The sequence below is a fragment of the Oncorhynchus kisutch genome, linkage group LG9, assembly GCF_002021735.2.
Source record: "Oncorhynchus kisutch isolate 150728-3 linkage group LG9, Okis_V2, whole genome shotgun sequence".
Classification (NCBI taxonomy): domain Eukaryota; kingdom Metazoa; phylum Chordata; class Actinopteri; order Salmoniformes; family Salmonidae; genus Oncorhynchus; species Oncorhynchus kisutch.
The window spans coordinates 28,470,921-28,496,959 of NC_034182.2; the positions used below are offsets into that span (position 1 = coordinate 28,470,921).

At 42.9% G+C, this 26,039-nt stretch overlaps 1 protein-coding gene and 1 long non-coding RNA gene across 3 annotated transcripts in view; one reads left to right on the forward strand and one right to left on the reverse strand.

Moving 5' to 3' along the window:
• LOC109896499 (phospholipid-transporting ATPase ABCA1-like) overlaps positions 1-26,039 on the reverse strand; it is a 296,174-nt gene that overhangs the window by 77,747 nt on the left and 192,388 nt on the right. For both annotated transcript variants that reach the window (XM_031832341.1, XM_031832340.1), the window contains 4 exons: positions 15,516-15,610; positions 15,116-15,221; positions 4,507-4,581; positions 3,044-3,213 (listed from right to left, as the gene is read on the reverse strand). In XM_031832341.1, coding sequence (XP_031688201.1) covers positions 3,044-3,213; positions 4,507-4,581; positions 15,116-15,221; positions 15,516-15,610 — 446 coding nt within the window. The remainder of the gene's footprint in view (positions 1-3,043; positions 3,214-4,506; positions 4,582-15,115; positions 15,222-15,515; positions 15,611-26,039) is intronic.
• Positions 1,824-26,021, forward strand: LOC116375296 (uncharacterized). Its single transcript, XR_004211057.1, has 3 exons — positions 1,824-1,943; positions 24,385-24,470; positions 25,592-26,021. It is a non-coding gene; the product is annotated as an uncharacterized LOC116375296 (long non-coding RNA).

Here is a 26,039-nt window from a genome sequence, read left to right on the forward strand (position 1 = left end):
CAAAATTTCCCCAGTTCGTCAAATATCTGTTTGTTTCCAAGTCCCCACAATAATAGTTAAACACACACACACACGTTTATATCACCTACTGTGGACACCTGTTCTCACACCACATTCTGGGGACACCACCTTTCTGACAACGAAAACATTAAAATTAGAAGAAAAAAAATCTATAATGAATACACCCCTTCAAATGTAATTGATTCATTGAAATTAGGGTAGATGACATTGTGGGGACTGGGAGGAAACTCCTTATTTGGTGTCAACAGGAAGACCCATCTGGGGACCAAGTTCCGACCAACTCTAGTACCATCTGGGGACAATAGTGTAGGCTATTGTTTATTGCACAAGAGGATGGATTCTAATCTAGATAAGTTTGAATTGCTAGCTGTTCAGCATATCAGTAAACACTAGAGAATGCTGCGGGGTGTTCCCTTTTGCATATGCATCAGATGCATATCAACCTGCAAGGTGTTCAAGCATGCTTGATAAAGAAATGCTTTATAAATAGTGCATAAACTATTGTAAATTATTAATTGCATGAAGAAATAATGGGAAGATATCAATAAAAAAACTATAGTTATTTGTTTAGAGAGTCAATGACATGTTTTGTATAATTCTACAGTCCTAGAAACACGTAGGGCTATAGCCTATATTTGTTTCCCTTGCAAAAAAACACTACAGTGTAATCCATTCGATCAACCGCACGCACACACACACACACACACACACACACACACCTCCTCCCTTCCGCCCTACCACACAATCTCTCGCCAGACTACCTGCCAGGTAATTAACATATTAAATAAGTCGCGCCGCGCCACCTCAACATTCATCAGTGCGGGCTGGACACAATTAGGATGCGTAAACATGAAATAATTTACGCAGTGGGTGCCGCCCCCCTTTCAGCAGTTTTCAACAGGTTTATCTAGACCTCGCTCGCCGGGGCCGAGGAATGTTTGAGGCAATTGATTGGCTAATGAGGTAACCCTGAACAAGGACTAGCGGCTAATCACTGTGAGGAGACATGCACCCTGCTAATAAAGTAATAAACAGTATAGTAGGGGAGAGCATTTAATGTTCCTGGTCGTTCCAGGTGTTTTTGCCTAAGGTCTAGAGTGAGGTGCGGCTTCAAACATGGAGGTGTGGAGGGGAGTTAGAAAACCATAATGAAGTAGTCAAATAATAGTCAACCTTTGAATTGTTTGAGTAAATAATTTTCCAGCCAGTGTGTGTAGCCATAATGCAGAAATTGAGACATATACACACATGGCAAAGGATTCTTCTTTTCAACTCGCAGGAAAACCAAATACCTGCTCTGAACAAGGTACATGAGTCCTTTAATGTCAAGCTGTTTTATTAATGGACATGGGAGATTTGGTGACTGAACAGGTCTCTCTCTGATATACTGAAGACCTAGCAAGCTCCAGGTCACAGAGACCCACCATGATGATTCTTCTGCTTATGCTAGGAGAGCATTGCAGTGAGGCTAGACAAAATGCCTAGACGGAAGCAGCTACCCCATAAATGTTCTACGACCACCACATCACATGTTCCTGTCTGCTCCGTTTAAAACCACACTTTGTGAAGAACAACTTTTGAATTAGGGTAATGACGCAGGGACACAATGCACGATCGCACAGGACACGAACACCCACACGGTTTTTACTCCTTTGCTTCCCTTACTTTTTAACTCTGGTAATCCATGATCCAAAGTTCATCTTTAGATCATGGGTAATAAATTCCCCGCAGGGACCACATGGAGAGAGAGCGAGAGAGAGCGCGAGAGAGAGAGAGAACTGAGACCAACATAGGAAGAAACAGAGAGAGTGAGAGACAAGACAGATACAAAGAGAAAGGCAGAGAGAGAGAGAGAGAGAGAGAGAGAGAGAGAAACAGAGACGGAGAGAAAGAGAGGGGGGGCTGAATCTATTGTATGGAAGGTAAGGCATTGCAACTATCTTCTAGCTCCACTTCCATGTCTTTTCTCTCTAACTCAACACTGTCGCTACTACATCAATACCTTACTTAGATAGAGGTAGCACAAGAACGGAACAAGGAACTAAATGGTATCTGTGGCATGAGGATCGCATCAGGTGTCAAAGTCGAAACTGACATTTCAGCAAACACAGTGTGAAAACTGAGAGTAGGCCTAATTTGACATCTACATAGTTCAAATCAAATCAAATTGTAATGGTCGCATACATGTGTTTAGCAGATGTTATTGCGGGTATAGCGAAATGCTTGTGTTTCTAGCTCCGACAGTGCAGTAATATCTAACAATTTCACAACATATAACCAATACACACAAATCTAAGTTAGATGTGCAGTAGGGCTTTAGGTTATGTTATGATGTGATATGTCACTGTATGATATGATGCTATGTTATGCTACTGTTTATTTTATGCTAGGATATGTTATGTAAGTATATTCTGCTATAATACTGCAAGTCATGTTATATTATGTAATGTTACTTTGTAATATGTTATTTTAGCTTATATTATGCAAGGCTTTTCCTCGATTATGGAGATTGGATAGATGATTGACTGCACTAGACAGTGAAGTCTGGTGGTTTTGTACTTCAATAACACCCTCATTAATCAAAGACATCTCATGGGGTAGCTGCTTCAGGGCTCCTGGCTGATCTCTTGGGTTATAAAGCGACAGTATCTGAAAGTGTGTGTTTCCCATGGGCTACTCACATGAATGAATCCCTCCCTCCCTCCCTCCCTCCCTCCCTCCCTCCCTCCCTCCCTCCCTCCCTCCCTCCCTCCCTCCCTCCCTCCCTCCCTCCCTCCCTCCCTCCCTCCCTCCCTCCCTCCCTCCCTCCCTCCCTCCCTCCCTCCCCCCCCCCCCCCCTCCCTCCCTCCCTCCCTCCATCGTCTAATATAATATATACAGGTGAGTTTCCCCTAGACAGTGATCTTGGTCATTTTTTTTGTTCACCAACTAAAAGTTAAGGTTAGGATTGGGGGAGGGGAAGCTGATCTTAGATCTTTACGTAAGGGAAGCTTTCCCCCGGAGCTGATACATTCCTACTCACAGTGCCTGGTAGGAGAGCTGCACCTTGGTGAGGTTGAGAGGGTGGCTGGAGGAGGAGATGCCGTACTCCCTGGGGTCACGGCCCGTAGGCAGGTTGCCCCTCAGGATGGCGTTGTTGGCCACGCTGAGGAACGAAACGATCCCGTGCCACGCTTGGTTGTAGAACCACACCTGGAGACATGGTAGATGGTTCATAGCTGTTACAGTTCAAATACAGACCAAGGTTAAGGATAGTCCTGGGCTAAAAAGAATAAACGGTACATTTATGGAAATTATACAGGTTATTCCTGGTAGTTACTCCAGTTCAATGCAGTTGTAAAACATGGCCCTTGTATTCATTTAGCTTCTTGATAATACATACAAAATAATAATTGATTTAGATACAGTAACAGCAACTACAACAAAAGAAGCAATAACTATCAACGCTCACAAGTTGAACACAAAGTTATAACAAACGATTGAGTACTTTTCTCTTTAAGATGCTCCCGGTGCCTGTATCTCCCGTTGTGCAGGAGAAGAATATTCTAGAAAGAGAGCACCCCCGCTGATAGTGCTGGTCTAATTAAGATTAGATGGAGTTTGGGCCTACCGTAACACTGTATCACACATACACACAGTAAAGCACACACACACTCACATACTCAAAGTGCACGCACACACACACAAGCACATTCATGTGCACACTCACACTTTTCGTGTCTCTCACAATCACCACATACACTCCCCGAAGATATTTATGGTTGACTACAGTATTAGCGACTTAAACAATTGAACAGAAAAAATGCCATTTTGGTTTATACAACGCAAGTGCTTAAGTTATTTTGACGGCAGTTTCTTTTAATAAATTCCACAATGCACTGGATTCCTTTTTCCTCAACCCCGGGGAGACCTGTTGCTAGACTCCCATTAGATACATCAAACATGGTGGACATCAAAAGAGTGGAAGAGAGTGGAAGTTAATGCTATAAAGAACAGTATGAGGCTGGCTAAGTTAACACTGCTACCACAGAATTCAAGCGGTCTAATTGCATCAGGCATCAACCATAAAGACTGCTGTTGAATCCATTGGAAAAGTATAACTTCATAATGCTAACAGGATCCACTTTGCACTGTGCAATTCTTCTTTTCGCTGCTTTATCTTGTCTCAATGGAGGATCTCCGTCTGAATAATACATTTATGAAGTCATTTGAACCACTCAACCACTCCCTATGCAGTTTAGGTGTCTGTGATGGGAATTAAGTGATTCAGATGCAGCTCAGATTGCATGTAAAACCCAGGAGATGGGCTTGTCTTGTATGTTTTGTGATTAGCATCGCTCTACAAAGGCAGAGAACTATCTGTGTACCAGCGTTGGACTATACCTGATACTGTATCCTCTCACAAAGCACTCATGATGATGACCAAGCAAAAATGGTGAGGAGCCTCTGAGTCTCGAAGCCTGAAGATGAACAATGATATAATACCTTGACGTTATCCCTGGTCCCAAGCTCTTTCAGGAGCGTCTCGGCGTTCAGAAGGATCTGCTCAGTCGTGTTATCCTAATGAAGGAGAGAATAATAATAATAATAACAAGAGAACAAGGCTTAATTGGACACACTTGGGAAAATACATATCCTCTTTGAAAGGCAAAACATCATGGAACAGCATTCTCTCTATATTGCTGAGGCCCACTTATTTATGTATTTTATATAGGCTGTAACATTATTAGGCTTGTTATTTCAGCAAACCTGCAGCACTGACTTCAGCTGCCCCCCCCACCCCCTCTCCACTGCTTGATACATATGACCCCTGGGTATTAGCGCTATAGAGGGGTGGGAACCGAATGGGTCAACGTTGGAGCCAAATTATTTCGACCAACCCAACACTGCCTTCCACCTCTCTCCTTTCTCTTTTTACAATATTTTTTTCTCTCTTTTCTCACTATGGAAATTCCTCCACATGGTGTTCTAACATATAACACAGTGGAGTTGCAGGACCAGGTGTGGGTGGGCCACATGGGTTGCGTAAAAAAACAATACAATACGGTCATGTTTCATGTGAAATGGGCCTTGGGATGAGTGCTGCTGAGAACCGTGTGATTTGTGATGGCCCGTCGTCACGCCTGTGCCCAGGTCCAGTTCAGCCTGGCCCGGTGCACACTGCACGCATTACACGTGTCATATAAATGCAAATGGTTCCTTCGGTCTGCAGGCGACTCAAATCAAAAGCCTACAATACGAGAGGTAGGAAGAGAGGGACAGGGGAAGGAGAAAGGTAGGGAGGGAGAGGGTAGAGAGAGAGGGAGAAAAACAGGGAGCAAGAGAAAGGAGGAGGGAGTGTCTGCACACTCTACTCATCGTCTCTCTATTTAGGAGAAACACAGAACACCGACCATCTAATTTATTAGTAATGAACTCAGGAACTACAAGCCCTTTTTTATGTCTGTAATTCTGCCTTTCTCCAAGATTTTTAACATAATTAGCTTTTCAAATCAAATTGTATTTGTCACAATCACCGAATACAACAGGTGTAGGTAGACCTTACAGTGAAATGCTTACTTACAAGGCCTAAACCAACAATGCAGTTTCAAGAAAAATAAGTGATAAAGTATTTACTAAATGAACTGAAGTAAAAAAAATAAAAAAAATAAAAACTTCTCCCTTTTGAAGAATGGGGAGTGAGGGAGGAGGAAACCGGAGGGGGGTGAGATGGAGGGAGTAAAGGTGCTGGCGCAGGATGGCACCATAGTGGGCACGACTTTGGAATGGGTTCTTCCTGAGGATTAGCTCCTCATTCCACTGGCATTGTTTCTGTTGCAGACGGGAAGACACGTGGCGGGAGACACAGAGGGGGGTTAGGGAATTACGGCAAACGTTTACTGATGCTTATCCCTTATGAAACGACTTCCTCCTCAAGGGCGATGGTGCTCATATGGCCAATGACCCGGACACCCACACAGCCACAGCCAGCGATACAATGGTGGCACGATGCGTTCTGTCAAGTGCGTGATGAGAACGCTGTTTTGGCACTCAAAACACTGTATTTGACTACTTTATTGACTAGTCTTTCCTAATTGTCTTCAAGCATGGTGTGTTTTGTTTTTGCCATGTCGTAATATCTTCCTTCCTCATCCTATTCGATCCCAGAATGTTTTGCCACATGAGTCTCATTTCAATTTCAACTTTGCAGATTTTCTGACTTTATACACTGCACTCTTTGAGAGAGGTAGTTAGCAAACCCGGCCAAAGACCCCCCAGAGACACCAATACTCCTTAGCCGGCCCACAAGAACGGAATGGTCTACCTTATCAAAAGCTTTGGCCAAGTCAATAAAAATAGTAGCACAATATTGCTTAGAATCAAGGGCAATGGTGACATTATTGAGGACCTTTAAGGTTGCAGTGACACTTCCATAACTGACACAGAAACCAGACTGCATACCAGAGAGAATACTATAGACATTGATAGTTGACAAGTTTTTCCAACACTTTTGATAAACAGGGCAAATAGAAATAGGCCGATAACAGTCAGTTAGGATCAGCTTGCCTTCCAAGCAATGGGAACCTCCTCAGAAAGGAGAAGCAGGTTAAAAAAGGTGGAGATAGGCTCGGCGATGATAGGGTCAGGAACTTAAAGAAGAAAGGGTCTAAACCATCTGACCCTTCTGACCCAAACTTGACCCCCAACTTTGGGGTCAAGTTTAAGGAGCTCCTTTAGCACCTCGGACTCAGTGACTGCCTACATGGATAAACTTTGTAGTGGGGCAGGGTAAAAAGAGGGAGAAGCATCGGGATAGTCATGTTAGAAGGAGTGGGAGATGAGGAAATGTTGAACGGGCAAGGAGGCATGGCTGAGTCAAATAGGAGTCCTGACTTAATGAAGTGGTTATAAAAGAGTTCAGCCATGTGCTTCTTGTCAATAACAACCACATCATCAACATTAAGGGACATGGGCAGCTGTGAGGAGGAGGGTTTATTCTTCAGGTCTTTAACAGTTTTCCAGAACTTCTTGGGGTTAGACCCACAGAGAGAGAACTGCTCCTTAAAGTAACTAACTTTGGCCTTCCGGATAGCCTGAGTGCACTTATTTCTCATTTGCCTGAACGATAGCCAGTCAGCCTGAGTACGTGTGTGGAGAGCCTTTCGCCAAATGCAATTCTTGGGGTGGAGTAACTCCGCAAGATCACGGTCGAACCAGGGGCTAAACCTGTTTTTAATTCTCATTTCCTTCATGGGGGCGTGTTTGTTAACAATACCACTGAAAATATAAAAAAAGAAGGTCCAAGCGTCTTTGACAGAGTGGATCAAACTGATTCTATACCATTTTAGAGGCCAGTTCATGAAGGAAGGATTGCTCATTAGTTCTTTAGCAAGCGTCTATGACAAATCCGGACAGGTTGTTTCACTGAGCAGCCATTATGAACACACGCTGTAAAACAGTGATCACTAAGGTCATTACAGAAAACACCAGACTGATACCTAGCAGGATTATTTCTGAGGATAACGTTTTCTGGGTGTTTGGAGTCATACCTTGTGGGATTGGTGATAATCTGAGAAAGATTTAGGGAGTCCCATTGCTTTAGGACTTGATCAGGTGGTTTAAGTGCCTTTGCTAGCTTTTTTAATTCTTTTGAATTTGATTTGTCTCCAGACTTGCTGGAGACAACCGAGCACTGAAGGTGATCCTTGGTAAAGATTGCCACTGAGGGCGGATGATTCTTTTTTTTAGGAGCATGACCCTATTTCTATTACACCCTGTGGCGCACTGCACTAGCATCAAATAGTCCCCATGATATGCAACTTTTCAGGGAAGTCTGTAACCAATACACACAGTCAGTTAGGAAAGCAAAGGCTAGCTTTTTCAAACAGAAATTTGCATCCTGCAGCACTAATTCCAAAAAGTTTAGGGACACTGTAAAGTCCATGGAGAATAAGAATACCTCCTCCCAGCTGCCCACTGCTCTGAGACTAGGAAACACTGTCACCACTGATAAATCCACGATAATTGAGAATTTAAATAACCAATTCTCTACAGCTGGCCATGCTTTCCACCTGGCTACCCCAACTCCAGCCAACAGCTCTGCACCCCTCGCAGCAACTGGCCCAAGCCCCCGCCCGCTTCATCTTCACCCAAATCCAGACAGCTGATGTACGGAAAGAGCTGAAAAATCTGGATCCCTACAAATCAGCTGGGCTAGATAATCTGGACCCTCTCTTCATAAAATGATCTGCCACCATTTTTGCAACCCCTATTACTAGCCTGTTCCACCTCTCTTTCCTATCGTCTGAGATTCCTAAAGATTGGAAAGCGGCCGTGGTCATCCCCTCTTCAAAGCGGGAGACACTTTAGACCCAAACTGTTATAGACCTATATCCATCCTGCCTTTCTAAAGTCTTTGAAAGCCAAGTGAACAAACAGATCACCGACCATTTCGAATCCCACCGTACCTTCTGCAATCTGGCTTCCTAGCTGGTCACAGGTGCACCTCAGCCATGCTCAAGGTCCTAAATGATATCATAACCGCCATCGATAAAAGACAGTACTGTGCAGCCGTCTTCATTGACCTGGCCAAGGCTTCCGACTCTGTCAATCACCGTATTCTTATTGGCAGACTCAACAGCCTTGGTTTCTGACTGGCTGGCCTGGTTCACTACTTCTCAGATAGAGTTCAGTGTGTCAAATCGGAGGGTCTGTTGTCTGGACCTCTAGCAGTCTCTATGGGGGTGCCACAGGGTTTAACTCTCAGGAGGACTCTTTTCTCTGTATATATCAATTGTGGGTGTGGGTGTCTTGCTGTGGGTGATTCTCTGATCCACCTCCACGCAGACGACAGCATTCTGTATACATCTGGCCATTCTTTGGACACTGTGTTAACAAACCTCCAAATGAGCTGCAACGCCATACAACACTCCTTCCGTGGCCTACAACTGCTTTTAAATGCTAGTCAAATGAAATGCATGCTCTTCAACCGATCGCTGCCCGCACCCACCCGCCTGACTACCATCACTACTCTGGACGGTTCTGACTTATGTTGACAACTACAAATACCTAGGTGTCTGGTTAAACTGTAAACTCTCCTTCCAGACTCACATTAAGCATCTCCAATCCAAAGTTAAATCTAGAATCGGTTTCCTATTTCGCAACAAAGTCTCCTTCACCCATGCTGCCAAACATACCCTCGTAAAATGGACTATCCTACCGATCCTTGACTTCGACGATGTAATTTACAAAACAGCCTCCAACACTCTACTCAGCAAATTGGATGCAGTCTATCACAGTGCCATCTGTTTTGTCACCAAAGCCCCATATACTACCCACCACTGCTACTTGTATGCTCTCGTTGGCTGGTCCTCGCTACATATTCATCGCCAAACCCACTGGCTCCAAGTCATCTATAAGTCTTTGCTAGCCTTATCTCAGCTCACTGGTCACCATAGCAACACCCACCCGTAGAACACGCGCCAGCAGGTATATTTCACTGGTCATCCCCAAAGCCAACACCTCATTTGGCCGCCTTTCCTTCCAGTTCTCTGCTGCCAATGATTGGAATGAATCGCAAAAATCACTGAAGCTGGAGAATTATATCTCCCTCACTAACTTTAAGCATCAGCTGTCAGAGCAGCTTACTGATCACTGCAGCTGTACACAGCCCATCTGTAAATGGCCCATCCATCCAACCAACTACCTACCTCATCCCCATATTTGTTTTATGCTCTTTTGCACACCACTATTTCTGCTTGGACATCCTCATCTGCACATATATCACTCCAGTGTACATTTCTAAATTGTAATTACTTTGCCACTATTGGCCTATTTATTGCCTTACCTCCTAATTTCATTTGCACACACCGTATACAGATTTTTCTAGTGTGTTATTGACTGTATGTTTGTTTATCCCATGTGTAACTCTGTGTTGTTGTTTTTGTCGCACTGCTTTGCTTTATCTTGGCCAGGTCGCAGTTGTAAATTAGAATATTTTCTCAACTGACCTACCTAGTTAAATAAAGGTGAAAAAATATATATATATATTGGATGACTGTCATTCATATTCCATTCACCCAGCTCAATGTAACTTTGATAGGTTTAGGCTACTACATGATACTCCAATTTTCCTATACCCATCATGAAGATGCTACAACCTAGCCTACGAATTAAAGTTTACAAGGTAGGAGCACAGGTCAAGATGCATTTTTGTAATCAAGGTGAGAGTCATTGACACATTCAATACCTGTCTGCATATATCTGATCTAGGGTGTAATCATTAGTCCAACAGTTGCAAATGAGAGATTCTATTGGACAAATTCAGATATGTTTTACCTCTTTCCCTCGTTCCGTTTGCTTCTGTTTTCAACAGAATTGGTGGAATTAATACACTCCTGATCACATGCAAACACAGTTCACTTTCCAAGCAGCCACATACAAACAGCATGATCCCTTTGATCGTTGTATAATTACTTCTCGCATCTATGTGCTCTCCTCCTCCCCCCTTTTCCTTCACTTGTAGCTGATGTGCAAAACACATCAGTTGTCTGTGACCAGACTAAAAAACCTATCCAAGCCAAACCTTTATATCATAACCTCTAACCACTACACACAGCCTACCTACATCGTTGACACCATATTAACGTCATATGCAATTCAGTCAAGATCAAATTCTTATTTACAATGGCGGCCTAAACTGTCCAAACCCGTACAACACTGGGCCAATTGTGCGCCAACCTATGGCACTCCCAATCGCGGCCACTCGGGAGCCCTGGTTACTTTCTAAATGTAATCAGTTACAGTTACTAGTTACGTGTCCAAAATTGTAATCAGTAACGTAACTTTTGGGTTACCCAAACTCAGTAACATAATCCGCTTAAGAGGTATTAGAAGAAGACAAAAATGTATGTTACCATTTGAACGACATATATTGCAGGATAAAGCAATGTTACAGTTTATATAGATGCCCATTTATGGATGTTAAATTTTACTTTATGGGTTGCTTATGTACACTTCATCTAACCCATCGCTTTCTACCATGTATAATAATACAATTAAATTATATCTTTACATTAAAAACCAAAGTATCAGAATTACAGTCATTCCAATTAATGTTATAACCCTTGATCTTCAAGAATAGGACTTGGAAAATATGGAAATAGAGATCAGCCAAATTGTTTTAGCTGAGCGTGATCCCAAAACGAAGGACTTATTAGCAGCACTACTCATGGAGGACCACTAGTCATGGAGGACTGATTGTGGACTACAGGAAAAGGAGGACCGAGCACGCCCCCAATCTCATCGACGGGAATATAGTGGAGCAGGTTGAGAGCTTCAAGATCCTTGGTGTCCACATCACCAACAAACTATCATGGTCCAAACACACCAGGATAGTCGTGAAGAGAACATGACAAATTCTATTCTCTCTCAGGAGACTGAAAAGATTTGGCATGGGTCCTCAGATCCTCAAAAAGTTCTACAGCTGCACCATCACTGCCTGGTATGCCAACTGCTCGGCCTGCGACCATAAGGCATGACAGAGGGCAGTGCGTATGGCCCAGTACTTCACTGGGGCCAAGCTTCCTGCCAACCAGGACCTCTATACTAGGCGGTGTCAGAGGAAGGCCCTAAACATTGTCAAAGACTCCAGCCACCCTAGTCATAGACTGTTCTCTCTGCTAACGCACGGCAAGCAGTACCGGAGCGCCAAGTCTAGGTCCAAAAGGCTTCTTAACAGCTTCTTCCCCCAAGCCATAAGACTCCTGAACAGCTAATCAAATGGCTACCCTGACTATTTGCATTGCCTCCCCCCCTCTTTTTACGCTGCTACTGTCTGTTTATTATCTATGCAGTCACTTTAACTCTACCTACATGTACATATTACCTCAATTACCTCAACTAACCTGTGCCACGCACATTGACTCTGTACCGGTTCCCCCTGTACAGTGGCAAGAAAAAGTATGTGAACCCTTTGGAATTACCTGGATTTCTGCATAAATTGGTCAAAAATTTGATCTGATCTTCATCTAAGTCACAACAATAGACAAACACAGTCTGCTTAAACTAATAACACACAAACAATTATATGTGTTCATGTCTTTATTGAACACACAGTGTAAACATTCACAGTGCAGGGTAGGAAATGTATGTGAACCCTTGAATTTAATAATTGTGTCACGACTCCAACCGAAGGTGGCTCCCCTTCCCGTTCGGGTGGCGCTCGGCGGTTGTCGTAGCCGGCCTACTAGCTGCCACTGATTATTTTAGTTGGGCTTTATTAGTCAGCCGGCCCGTCCGTTTCTTTGTGCGGGATTAATTATTGTAACCTTTGTGTTTGGTGTAGACGAACGTGTTGGTTTTTGTTCGTGGAGTTTGCTGGACTGTTTTCGTCCCCCGTGTCTGGGGCATTTGTCTTGAGCACCCAGTGTTTCGTGGGGTGGCCGTTGTTCACCGTGTGTGCATTAAAAGAGCACTATATTGAACTCTCTGTTTTCCTGCGCCTGACTTCACACTCCCGACACCCAGAACGTTACAAATTGGTTGAACCTCCTTTGGCAGTAATAACCTAAACCAAACGTTTTCTGTAGTTGTGGATCAGACCTGTGCATCGGTCAGGAGGAATTTTGGACCATTCCTCTTTACAAAACTGTTTCAGTTCTGCAATATTCTTGGGATGTCTGGGGTGAACCGTACTCTTGAGGTCATGCCACAGCATCTCAATCAGGTTGAGGTCAGGACTCTGAGTGGGCCACTCCAGAAGGCGTATTTTCTTCTGTTGAAGCCATTCTGTTGATTTACTTCTGTGTTTTGGATTTTTGTCCTGTTGCATCAACCAACTTTTGTTGAGCTTCAATTGGCAGACAGATAGCTTTACATTTTTCTGAAAAATGTCTTGATAAATTTGTGAATTCATTTTTCCCGTCGATGATAGCAAGCTGTCCAGGCCCTGAGGTAGCAAAACAGCCCCAAACCATAATGCTCCCTCCACCATACTTTATAGCTGGGATGATGATTTGATGTTGGTGTGCTATGGCTTTTTATTGTGTGTCCCTTCCAAACAACTCAACTTTAGTTTCATCTGTCCACAGAATATCCAGGTGCTCTTTTGCGAACTTCAGACGTGCAGCAAGGTTTTTTTTTGGGAGTGCCGTGGCTTCTTCCATGGTGTCCTCCCATGAACACCATTCTTGTTAAGTGTTTTACCTATGGTAGAATTGTCAGCTGAGATGTTAGCATGTTCCAGAGATTTCTGTAAGTCTTTAGCTGAAACTCAAGGATTCTTCTTAACCTCATTGAGCATTCTGCGCTGTGCTCTGGGCAGTCATCTTTGCTGGTTGGCCACTCCTAGGGAGAGTAGCAACACTGCTGAACTTGAACTTTAGATGCATGTGATAGATAAATAAGAAAAAGTGGAAATGAAAAAAAATACAACAAAATCTCTCTTCCTCTCTTGCTTCTAATTTATTCAAAACTGTTCAACTATTGTCTTTCCCTTTTTGAGTCAACCACTCACCACATGTTATGCACTGCAGTGCTAGCTAGCTGTAGCTTATGCTTTCAGTACTAGATTCATTCTCTGATATTTTGATTGGGTGGGCAACATATCAGTTCATGCTGTAAGAGCTCTGATAGGTTGGAAAACCTCCTCCAGAGGTTGTCATAATTATTGTGAATGTTTACGGAAGGAGGTGAGAACCACAAGCCTCCTAGGTTTTCTATTATAGTCAATGTACCAAGAGGAGGACGGAACCTAGTTGAACTCATCATGGTGCCACTCTACAGAGTGCTGTTGAGGCTACTGTAGACCTTCATGGCAAAACAGTGTGATTGAATCAATTATTTGGTGACGTGAATATATTTAGTATAGTTTTATCTAAAAAGGATAACTTTAATGTTTCACTATTTTTAAGATCTTCACTGAGAAGAAAGGTCCTCCCCTTCCTCCTCTGAGGAGATTCCACTGCTAAAGTACACTGTATACTGTTCTTTCTCTGTCTGCAACCCCAGCAGACACAGGTTGTGTCCCAAATGGCACTCTATTCACTTTGTAGTGCACTTATTTTGACCAGGGCCCAAGGGGTACAATTTGGGACGCAACCACAGTCAGCGAGCCAGACATATCCCGCTTTATAAAGGGAAAGGCACAGAGCTGGGAACGGCTAATGTTCAGCCATTAGAGTTACATCATCACTGCGGCTGTGAATCAAAGTCGTGTTAGTGTGGAGAATCCGGAGCCTTGAGAAGGATGGTTAATACACCCAAGGGAGAGTAACACTGATCTTGATTGTATGACTTCATTTGCCTTTTTTTAATTTATTTTTTTAAGTTTGAGGTCCATAGAGAGAGAGAGAGAGAGAGAGAGAGAGAGAGAGAGAGAGAGAGAGAGAGAGAGAGAGAGAGAGAGAGAGAGAGAGAGAGAGAGATAAATAGATAGATAGATAGATAGATAGATAGATAGATAGATAGATAGATAGATAGATAGATAGATAGATAGATAGATAGATAGATAGATAGATAGATAGATAGATAGATAGATAGATAGATAGATAGATAGATAGATAGATAGATAGATAGATAGATAGATAGATAGATAGATAGATAGATAGATAGATAGATAGATAGATAGATAGATAGATAGATAGATAGATAGATAGATAGATAGATACTTGTTTGAATGTGTTGAGGAGAAAAAGAGGAAGAAGTAAATATATTAGATGCATCTGAGACAATCATACCCAGTTTCCATGGACACCCAAAGTCTATCTGGGTTTTAACTTTCCTTCCAGTTTGATTTGAAGGTAATGTGTTGAAATTCAAGAGTCTGAAATTCAAGAGTCACTCAAGCAGATTCGATCTCGTGTTTCAAAAAGAGCACAAGCTTAGCGTTAGTGATTGGTTTCTTACGTCCATGCATAATTGAATGTAGATAAACAACATTCCAAGCACCTCTGTGAATTGAGATCTCCGTAGATCCCTTCTGGCTTTCAAACACAGCAAATGTACCTTTATCCTCCCACACGGGAAGATATTAAATCAATGCGTTTTCCCTCAGAAGTCAAGCTGTTCCACAGCTGGCAGTAAGGCCACCCCTATCCCAATATCCATAGCATACCTGGGGGGAATTGAATAGGCTTTTCAAATCCCTGATTACAGCTTCAATTTCCGGTTCAGTCATCCTGACTTGGGAGTTAACTCCTCCAACGGAAATCCCTCCGTACCTTGAGTGGTGGGTAGTGGTAGCAGGGGTGCGGGCAAAGATCAGAGTGCAAATGAATAAGATATGAACAAGCATGGACACACACACACACACAAATAAATTCACACACATGCAGACACACACATACAGAAACAACACACAGTGCCATTTAATTTGACTCTTGACTCATGAGTTATAATTAGTGGGACGTAGAACTTGACATTACACGCTATCTCGCTAACTTCGGTCACGTTGTTGGCATCATGTCTGAACATTCAAAGTTATGTAGGTGCTACCGAGCACAGAGTGAAAGTACCTTTTTTTGCCTGCTTTCTCATACGTCTTCAAGAGGAAGTCTGACATGTTCCTCCCTGTCAGGTCCTGTAGTGTGTCCGTAGTATTCTGGATCCTCTGGAAATACATGACAAAGAAATGTTATTACTTCTAACATACATAGGTTTTCTTTAGCCCAGAACTCATCAACATGTGACATGCATTTCACTACAGTATACAGACTTCTAAGGCAATCATTGGCTCAGAGAAAAAGGTGGAACAACTGACATTCAAAGCAATGGACCCCCAGCGTTGCATGTGCCTTGCTCTACGAACTGACCCACACAGCAGGTTCCAAATAGTGTATTGTGCAAACGTTTGGAAAGCCAGGCTTCATGATCTTAATCTGAAGGAAGTTCAGCCTTAACAATGGCCACCATCCTAACACAACAGAGTTGGAAACACTTCCATCAATGCAAGCATCATTGCACGATAGTGGGACCGGCCACATTTCGAACCATAAACAACTCATATATGCATGGCGCTGTGGAACCCAACCAAGCACTCTGAACCCGATCATAATAGTCAATTAATGAGCCTGTTGGAACCTTCCCCGTCCCCGTGATGCATCCAAAGCTGTGGCTAATGTCAAAGGGCTCTAATTAGCACGTACTCTGCATACATTGGCACATTCAGACAATTAGGGAAGACACGACACAGTGGTGCGTTTCCACTCCACATATCCTCCATAGCCACATCCAACAACTAGCACCTCCCTGTCTGGCCCAGTTCATTTCAGGGCAGCGGGATACAAAACTGATTAGGATGATTCCTTGGCAAGGCACATGGAGACTGCTAATTAGGATCCAGAACCCCCCTCCCCGACCCTCCCTCCCATATTCCCTCACACTCTCCCCAAGCCGAGCATCGAGCCCCTACAACCCCCCCCACCCCCCCCCCCCCCCCCAACCTGACTCCCTTTAACAAAATGTGTTCTATCCACCCTTCCCTGGGTTCCTAGCTTAGTGCGCTAACCGAGGGTAAACACTGCACTCGGAGAGAGACTACTGTTTAAATAAACGCCCCCACACCGATTAGCAGTGTTTGTACGCCTCTTTTCTATTTGTTGTTCGGTAATGACATGGATCTGTATGCAAACAGGCGCTGGTTCGTTAATTAATTCATAGCTTGGTTGGGGCGAGGGGCCTGATTAGGAGGGGAGAGGGGAAAGGGGGGTTCCATTCCAAAAGCTTACCTGTCCCCCTGATACATATTGAAATGGTTTTATGTTATTGTTTTTACAGATGAGTGCCCAGTAATCTAAATAATCCAACCAGGATGTATTTGGTTATATAGTTCGACTTTCCAGGTCCACCCCTAGTCGAACTGTAGATATAGGCCAGATGCAAAAAATGCAGTCTGTAATAGCAGAACTCAATTCCAAATGAGATGAAAATACAGTACATTGATGTAGCTTTGGACTCCATACCCACTGCATACCATTAGTTATCTGCAAAATGAACAATGGGATTTTGAATGTAGTTAAAAATGTGGTTACTGTAATAGTGAAACAGCTAGGAAGATATGTAACAGGAAGAAGATGAGACCCTACACACTGTTTACCGTTGAACAATCTGGGTCTCCGTTACGAGCAGCAAGAGCTTCAAAATAAACAAACAGATGGTTCGAGTGTTGACTGTACTGTGCACAATGAGTCTGAGCTCACAGCTCAGACAGCCAGCATGAGAGTCGAATTGCATTGGCTGCATTTCACCTCCTCCAAACGAAACCACAGATAAGTTGCCATTGCTTCCAACACTCAATGGGCGTGTGTACTACTATGGACACCGTACATGTCATCGTTTTATATAGGTCATAGAAAGATAGAGGAAAAGTTTGTTGTAATGGCAACAAAAAAATGAATGAAATTGTATCAAAGCATGTGTTTGATACCTTTCTTTTATTCTATTTCGGCCATTACAATGAGCCTGTCCTCGGATATCTCCTCCCACCTTGCCACTTCTGATCCCAGTTATTTACCTGGAACGTGCTCTCTCTTCACTTGGCATTCTATACTTCACATCACTCATTCCACACGCGTATGCCACTCTAGACCACATGACGGCAGGTTGATGACACACAGGAGAGGCAAACAGGAGAGAGGCAAATGTAAACTCAGAGTAATCAAATCTGGGGAATAAGCTGGAACGCCGCGGTGTTGGAGAGACGATAAGAGAATAGGCTTCTTATTAATCTCTGCACACAGTCTGTATCTTGGGAAACCTCAATAACCAACTTCCAATTCTACCTGGCACAAACAAATGCAATCTTTGGGACGTAGACTTCTGCTTGAAGCGATGTGAACCACCTGCTGTACGTAGCTATGCAGGCCTTGGCTGAGTTTAACTCATCTGGTTTGTTGATTTGTCAGAAATGCTGAATTATGATCAAGTCAATTTTGTTTTCTTATGTTTCTTAAAAGAAAACATTTAATTGTCATTTTCAGAAATGCATGACTTGTAATTCTTATTTCCTGTCAAAAGTGCTGCACCTGTCTTGTTGGTGGAGGTGGATTTTGGCAAAGTAACTGCTAGTAAGTTATTTGTAAATACTAGGAACTAAAGTGATGGATTGTGACTCAAATCGTATCTTGTTGGCAGGAAATTACAAGGAATTTCTGTATATGTTGGCAGCAGCAAGTGGATACGTGCATTTGTGTGCCTACGTGCATTTGTGTGCCTACGTGCATGTTTTGAATACATTTGCTAATATATCAATGAGTGGATCAACCTCCAACGTAAGGCTATGTTCAAAATAATACAAACATAAGCCAGAGACATTGCCATCTTTACAAGTCAACACTGCCAAGCTGCAGTTTTACTCAAATAAATCAATACATTTACAGGGCCTCATTCCACCATCTGGCTCATCTTGCAACCTCACAACCTTTTCCCTTTTGTTTTCCAATGTGCCCTTCCTTGCTGAACGCTTCACTTCGGACAGGTCATTTAACACTAGAATGGATCTAGGGGGTAGAAGCCAAAATGACAAATCAACAGTAGCCTCTTAGAGCAAAGATGTGACCGACCCATATCGTGGGTTCTGTCTGCTTGAATTCAGGTTGCAGGACTTGTCAGTACATAGTGTGTGTGGTTCATTATCTGATTATCTACCTCAAAGAGAGGCCTAGGCTGGCCAATAGGGAGATCCGTTCCCAATAAACTGAACTCTGATTCATATTGTTATAAAGATAATACAATGTAATTGGTCATGCACAATAGAATAACAACGCCATGCCAGGACAACTCCCCCAAAGCAAAGTACAAGTTATTAAAACCATCCTGGTCAAGTGTGCAGCACTGCCAATTAAAAAAGAGAAGTAAATTAGTATCAAATATCAAGGCTGGTGACCAGCATTTGCTGTGTTTCCGTGATACCTTCGCTGTGCTTTCATGGAATTGTGTTTTGCTGTGGACCAGCCATCACTGTGTTTTTGCTGGTGACCGGCCTTCGCTGTGTTTCTGCTGGTAAGCAACCGTCATTATGTTTTCATGGTGTCTAGCCTTTGCTGTGTTACCATAGTGACAATACTTTTTTGTGTTTGGTGGTAACCAGACTACAGTGTTTCTTCTTGGTTACCACCCTTCTCTGTGTTTTGCTGAGGATCAGCCATGGACACTGGTGACCAACATAGAATCACTTAGACTACCCAAACCATGTAAAATGGAACAAACATTTCAATAACGTGTGCAATAAATCAAACTAGAAGAATGGATTAGTTTAGAAAAATGTATGTTACTTATCTTTGTTTAGCATATGAATTAATCAATCAATGTACCTGCAAAAACACAACAAACAAAAATGACATTAAAACAAACCACAAAAGAGCATGCTGGGAAATATGATAAATGAGAGTTGTCAGACCAGCAGCTAGACTATGCTGGACCAGCATAGACCAGCTTGGTCACCAGCATCACCAGCATAAACTGGAATCAAATCAAATCAAATATACTTTTATTTGTCACATTCAGTACACGTGTTCAGCAGATGTTACCGCGGGTGTAGCGAAATGCATATGTTTCTAGTTCAAACAGTGCAGTAATGTCTAACAAGTAACATCTAACAATACATTTCAATTTACATGAATGGAATTAAGAATATATAAATATTAGGACAAGCAATGTCAGAGCGGTATATCCTAAAATACAGTGGAATAGGACAGAATACAGTATATATACAGTTGAAGTCAGAAGTTTACATACACTTAGGTTGGAGTCATTAGAACTCGTTTTTCAACTCCACAAATGACTTGTTAACAAACTATAGTTTTGGCAAGTCGGTTAGGACATCTACTTTGTGCATGACACAAGTAATTTTTTTAACAATTGTTTACAGACAGATTATTTCACAGCATCATAATTCCAGTGGGTCAAAAGTTTACATACACTTAATTGACTGTGCCTTTAAACAGCTTGGAATATTCCAGAAAATGATGCCATGGCTTTAGAAGCTTCTGATTGGCATAATTTGAGTCAATTGGAGGTGTACCGGTGGATGTATTTCAAGGCCTACCTTCAAACTCAGTGCCTCTTTGCTTGATCATGGGAAAATCAAAAGAAATCAGCCAAGACCTCAGAAAACAATTGTAGATCTCCACAAGTCTGTGTCATCCTTGGGAGCAATTTCCAAATGCCTGATGGTACCACATTCATCCGTACAGACAACAATATGCAAGTATAAAAACCATAGGACCATGCAGCCGTCATACCACTCAGGGAAGAGACGCGTTCTGTCTCCTAGAGATGAACGTACCTTGGTCCGAAAAGTGCAAATCAATCCCAGAACAACAGCAAATGACCTTGTGAGGATGCTGGAGGAAACAGGCACAAAAGTATCTATATCCACAGTAAAACGAGTCCTATATCGACCTAACCTAAAAGGCCGCTCAGCAAGGAAGAAGCCACTGCTCCAAAACTGCCATAAAAAAAGCCAGACTATGGTTTGCAGCTGCACATGGGGACAAAGACTTATACTTTTATACTGATAACAAGTTCAAACAGGTGCCATTAATACAGGTAACGAGTGGAGGACAGAGGAGCCTCTTAAAGAAGAAGTTACATGTCTGTGAGAGCCAGAAATCTTGCTTGTTTGTAGGTGACCAAATACTTATTTTCCACCATAATTTGCAAATAAATTCATTAAAAATCCTACAATGTGATTTTCTGGATTTTTTTTCTCATTTTGTCTGTCATAGTTGAAGTAATACCTATGATGAAAATTACAGGCCTCTCATCTTTTTAAGTGGGAGAACTTGCACAATTGGTGGCTGACTAAATACTTTTTTGCCCCACTGTATATGATGAACAGAGACTAGCAGAAGTTTAAAAATAGGGGTTGGCAGGTGATGGGACACAATGCAGATAGCCAGGTTAGCCAATGTGCAGGAGCACTGGTTGGTCGGGCCAACTGAGGTAGTATGCACATGAATGTATAGTTATAGTGACTATGCATATAAGATAAACAGAGAGTGGCAGCAGCATAAAAGAGGGGTTGGGGGGGGGGCACACAATGTAAATAGGCCGGGTAACCATTTGGTTACCTTTTCAGGAGTCTTATGGCTTCGGGGTAAAAACTGTTGAGAAGCCTTTTTGTCCTAGACTAAGCACTCTGGTACCACTTGCCATGAGGTAGTAGAGAGAATAGTCTATGACTGGGGACTATGACAATTTTTAGGGCCTTCCTCTGACACCGCCTGGTGTAGAGGTCCTGGATGGCAGGCAGCTTTGCCCCAGTGATGTACTGGGCCGTACGCACTACCCTCTGAAGTGCCTTGCGGTCGGAGGCCGAGTAATTGCCGTACCAGGCAGTGATGCAACAGGTCAGGATGCTCTCGATGTTGCAGCTGTAGAACCTTTTGAGGATCTCAGGACCCATAACAAATCTTTTTAGTTTCCTGAGGGGAAATAGGCTTTGTCGTGCCCCCTTGTGAGGTATTCTAGGTCGGGTGAACAAAAGGACTTGAGTCCCTGTATGTTATCACAATCACACCATGAGTAGAGTAGTTAATCATGAAACATACTGTACACCCCTGCCCTTCTTCTTCCCGGAGAGACATTATTCCTGTCTTCGCGATGAACTGAGAACCCGACTGGCTGAACCGCCTCAGACAGAATATATAGAGAGAGCCATGTTTTCGTGAAACAGAGTACACTACCGGTTAAAAGTTTTAGAACACCTACTTATGCAAGGGTTTTTCTTTATTTTGACATTTTTTTACATTGTAGAATAATAGTGAAGACATCAGAACTATGAAATAACACATATGGGATCATGTAGTAACCAAAAAAGTGTTAACCAAGTCAAAATAAACTTTATATTTGAGATTCTTCAAATAGCCTCCCTTTGTGTTGTTGACAGCTTTGCCTACTCTTGGCATTCTCTCAACCAGCTTCATGAGGTAGTCACCTGTAATGTATTTCAATTAACAGGTGTGGCTTCTTACAAGTTCATTTGTGGAATGTCTTTCCTTCTTAATGCGTTTGAGCCAATCAGTTGTGTTGTGACAAGGTAGGGGTGGTATACAGAAGATAGCCCTATTTAGTAAAAGACCATGTCCATATTATGGCAAGAACAGCTCAAATAATCAAAGAGAAATACAGTCCATCTTTTTTCAGACAATGTAGAAAATGTCAAGACCTTTGAACGTTTCTTCAAGTGCAGTCGCAAAAACCATCAAGCGCTATAATGAAACTGGCTCTCATGAGGACCGCCACAGGAAAGGAAGACCCAGAGTTACCTCTGCTGCAGAGGATAAGTTCATTAGAGTTACCAGCCTCAGAAATTGCAGCCCAAATAAATGCTTCACAGAGTTCAAGTAACAGACACATCCCAACATTGACTGTTCAGAGGAGACTGTCTGAATCAGTCCTTCATGGTAGAATTGCTGCAAAGAAAACACTACTAAAAGGACAACATTAAGAAGAAGAGACTTGCTTGGGCCAAGAAACACAAGCAATGGACATTAGACTGGTGGAAATGTGTCCTTTAGTCTGGAGTCCAAATTGGAGATCTTTGGTTCCAACCGCTGTGTCTTTGTGAAACGCGGTGTGGGTGAACGGATGATCTCCGCATGTGTATTTCCCACCGTAAAGCATGGAGGAGGAGGTGTCTGTGATTTATTTAGAATTCAAGGCACACTTAACCAGCATGGCTACCACAGCATTCTGCAGTGATACATCATCCCATCTGGTTTGGGCTTAGTGGGAATATAATTTGTTTTTGAAAAGAACAATGACCCAACCAAGAAGGAGAGTGATGGAGTGCTGCATCAGATGACCTGGCCTCCACAATCTGCTGACCTCAAACAAATGAGATGGTTTGGGATGACTCGGACCGCAGAGTGAAGGAAAAGCAGCCAACAAGTGCTCAGCGTATGCGGGAACTCCTTTAAGACAGTTGAAAAAACATTCCAGGTGAAGCTGGTTGAGAGAATGCCAAGAGTGTGCAAAGCTGTCATCAAGGCAAATTGTGGCTTTTTGAAGAATATCAAAGATAAAATATATATTTGATTTGTTTAACACTTTTATGGTTACTGCATGATTCCATATGTGTTATTTCATAGTTTTGATGTCTTCACTATTATTCTGCAATGTAGAAAATAGTTTTAAAAAATAAAGAAGAACCCTTGTATGAGTAGGTGTTCTAAAACATTTGACCGGTAGTCCTTGCCCTTAGCTCGTCAACTTTATTATCCACAGACTGAACATTAGCGAGTGATATACGTGGAAGTGGTGGATGGTTGGCGCACCTCCTGAGTCTGACTAAAAGTCCGCTCCGAGTGCCTCTTTTCCGCAGGCTGAGTTTTGGAACAGCCTCTGAGATGAGTTCAATTGCCCTGGGGGATACTAACAAAGTATCCGGTTCGGGAAAGTGTTATTCCTGGTCTTAATGCTGGTAATGCTGGTGAGTAACCGTCACTCTGATATCCAATGCTTGACCAGCATCCAACCAGCACTGAACGTGTATGGATCAGCATACACCAGCATAGACCAGCTTGATCCCTTGCTGTACTGGTGTTTTGTGCACTAAGGTTGCTTTTTCATTCAGAATAGTTTGTGCAATGGTTTGTTCAAGGTGTGTTTAGCTTCATTTTGAAGGCTTGCTAAAGCATATCTCAATGAATTTGGTTGTAAGCATTTTCAAGAACTCTACTCACATAAGTAGTGAATGAAGAAAATATGCACAACTTAAAAGATGTATTTGATAGATAAGGGTGGCAAGGCTATGCAACAGTAGCTGAGTAGAGTTTCCTGATGATAAAGACATCAAACGTAATACTCAGAGAGCCGTGGCTTTATCAATTCTTTTGCACGCATGAAGGCCTTTTAATTTGTTACAGTTAAATATCGCCAGCCAACGAGTGCCAATACATGAGAATTGTAAATAGGCTTACTATTGTATGCCATTTCCATGGAAACGTAGATTTTCTCTCTCTCTCTCTCTCTCTCTCTCTCTCTCTCTCTCTCTCTCTCTCTCTCTCTCTCTCTCTCTCTCTCTCTCTCTCTCTCTCTCTCTCTCTCTCTCTCTCTCTCTCTCTCTCTCTCTCTCTCTCTCTCTCTCTCTCTCTCTCTCTCTCTCTCTCTCTCTCTCTCTCTCTCTCTCTCTCTCTCTCTCTCTCTCTCTCTCTCTCTCTCTCTCTCTCTCCTCTCTCTCTCTCTCTCTCTCTCTCTCTCTCTCTCTCTCTCTCTCTCTCTCTCTCTCTCTCTGTGTGTGTGTGTGTGTGTGTCTCTGTGTGTGTGTTTTTCAAGGACATATTGGGAGGATAGCAAGGATAAAAGATAAAAGAAATCTACTCCAAAGCCTGCACGTCATGTCATGGTTAATTCAATACAAGCTTCTTCTTTTTTTTTTAGGTCACAGGGAATATATTCTCCCAATGTTCTGGGTTTCTGTTGGTGGTTCAATTCAAGCCCCCCCTTTACAGGACCATGGAGCACAGGTAAGCAATCTATAGCACTCATTGTTTAATAAATGAAGTGTGTGTGTGTGTGTGTGTGTGTGTGTGTGTGTGTGTGTGTGTGTGTGTGTGTGTGTGGGTGCATGTGCAGTGTGCCCGTTCGTGTGTGTGCAGTGTCTGTCCGTGTGTGGTGTGTGTGTGTGCATAGGGTGCGTCAGTTTGTATGTGTGTAGGGTTGGGTGGCACAAAGAGACATTCAAATAAAAATACTGTGATTTTAAAGAACGGAGGGAAATAATAGACAATGGAGAGAGAGAGAGACACTGACTGCCGTGAAAAAAAAACTCATGTATCCAACAGCACCTTTTAATGGGACACCTTGACAGCCTTGTCGAGATCCGGAACATCCAGGTGTCAGAATAAGACAGGTCACGGAAATTGTACTCTTTTTGTCCGACTGTCTCGGCAAGCATCCCCATCCCATAATACCTGTTCTCCAACCCTCACTTCAAAACGGCCCCGTCTTGTCTGGCTTGTCACAGGGGGGGGGGCACAGCGAGGCTTGCACACAAGCTCAACGAGGCATTACATATCCGGCAAGGGCAGACGTCATGTGATAGTCCAGTCCATCACTATAAAGGAGCTTTTGGAAGGAGGGGGAAGAAATGAGGTCTGGGGATGAGCAGAGCATCATCTCAAGGAGTCGTTTCGCCAAACAGCATGGGCTCCGGGTAGGGGAAGTCATTGGCTTTCAAAGGCCTCTTACTGTCTGTCTGAGAGGGCTCAGCACACATGTGTATACACATAGTATGCTCACATATACACACACACACACACACACACACACACACACACACACACACACACACACCCACACACACACTCCCATGCCTAGGTACTGTAGGCATACATAATGCACACTTTCAGCAAGGCATTTAACCCCTAACCTGCTTCAAGGGCCTGCTCTGTGCCGCTTGCCATGTGACGCTTCCAGCTTTTTGGTGTGTGTGTTTGTGTGTGTAAGAATATGTGTGTGTGTGTGTCACAGGTGTGACAAATTTCCCATTCATTCAGTTAATGCATCAAGCATTTTCATTGTACAATTGAACTGATTATGACATTTCAATGTGTGTGTTTAAACCCCCCTCTTTTTTATGTTCTAGGCGTCCGCCCACAGGAAGTGAATGCAGGCATGGTGGAACCTGGTGTGCAGAGAGCTAATGGCATTGTTTGTTGAGAGCACGTGGATAATGTAGTTGTTTAAGCTGTGGAGAACCTGAGAAAATAGACATGTCTCCAGGGCCACTTCCTGTGCCCCTTTCTGTCTGGTTTGTTGATGTTGGTATTTTAAACTGTGCATTGGCTAAAAGCAAACTGTGGAATGGAACATGTGAGATGTACCCAACCTGAGCCACATGTCCTCTTAAATATGTTGTTTTGTTTAAAACTGTTGTTTAGTCTCTACTTCACTCTGCCTGCTCAGCCCAGATCCAAAAGAACCTGTCACGTCTCCACCACATAGATGTGTGTGTGGTGTCCGGCAGTAAATTATAATGAAGCAAGGACAATAAAATATCTGTTTAAGAAAATATACATGAAATAGTTTCTTGT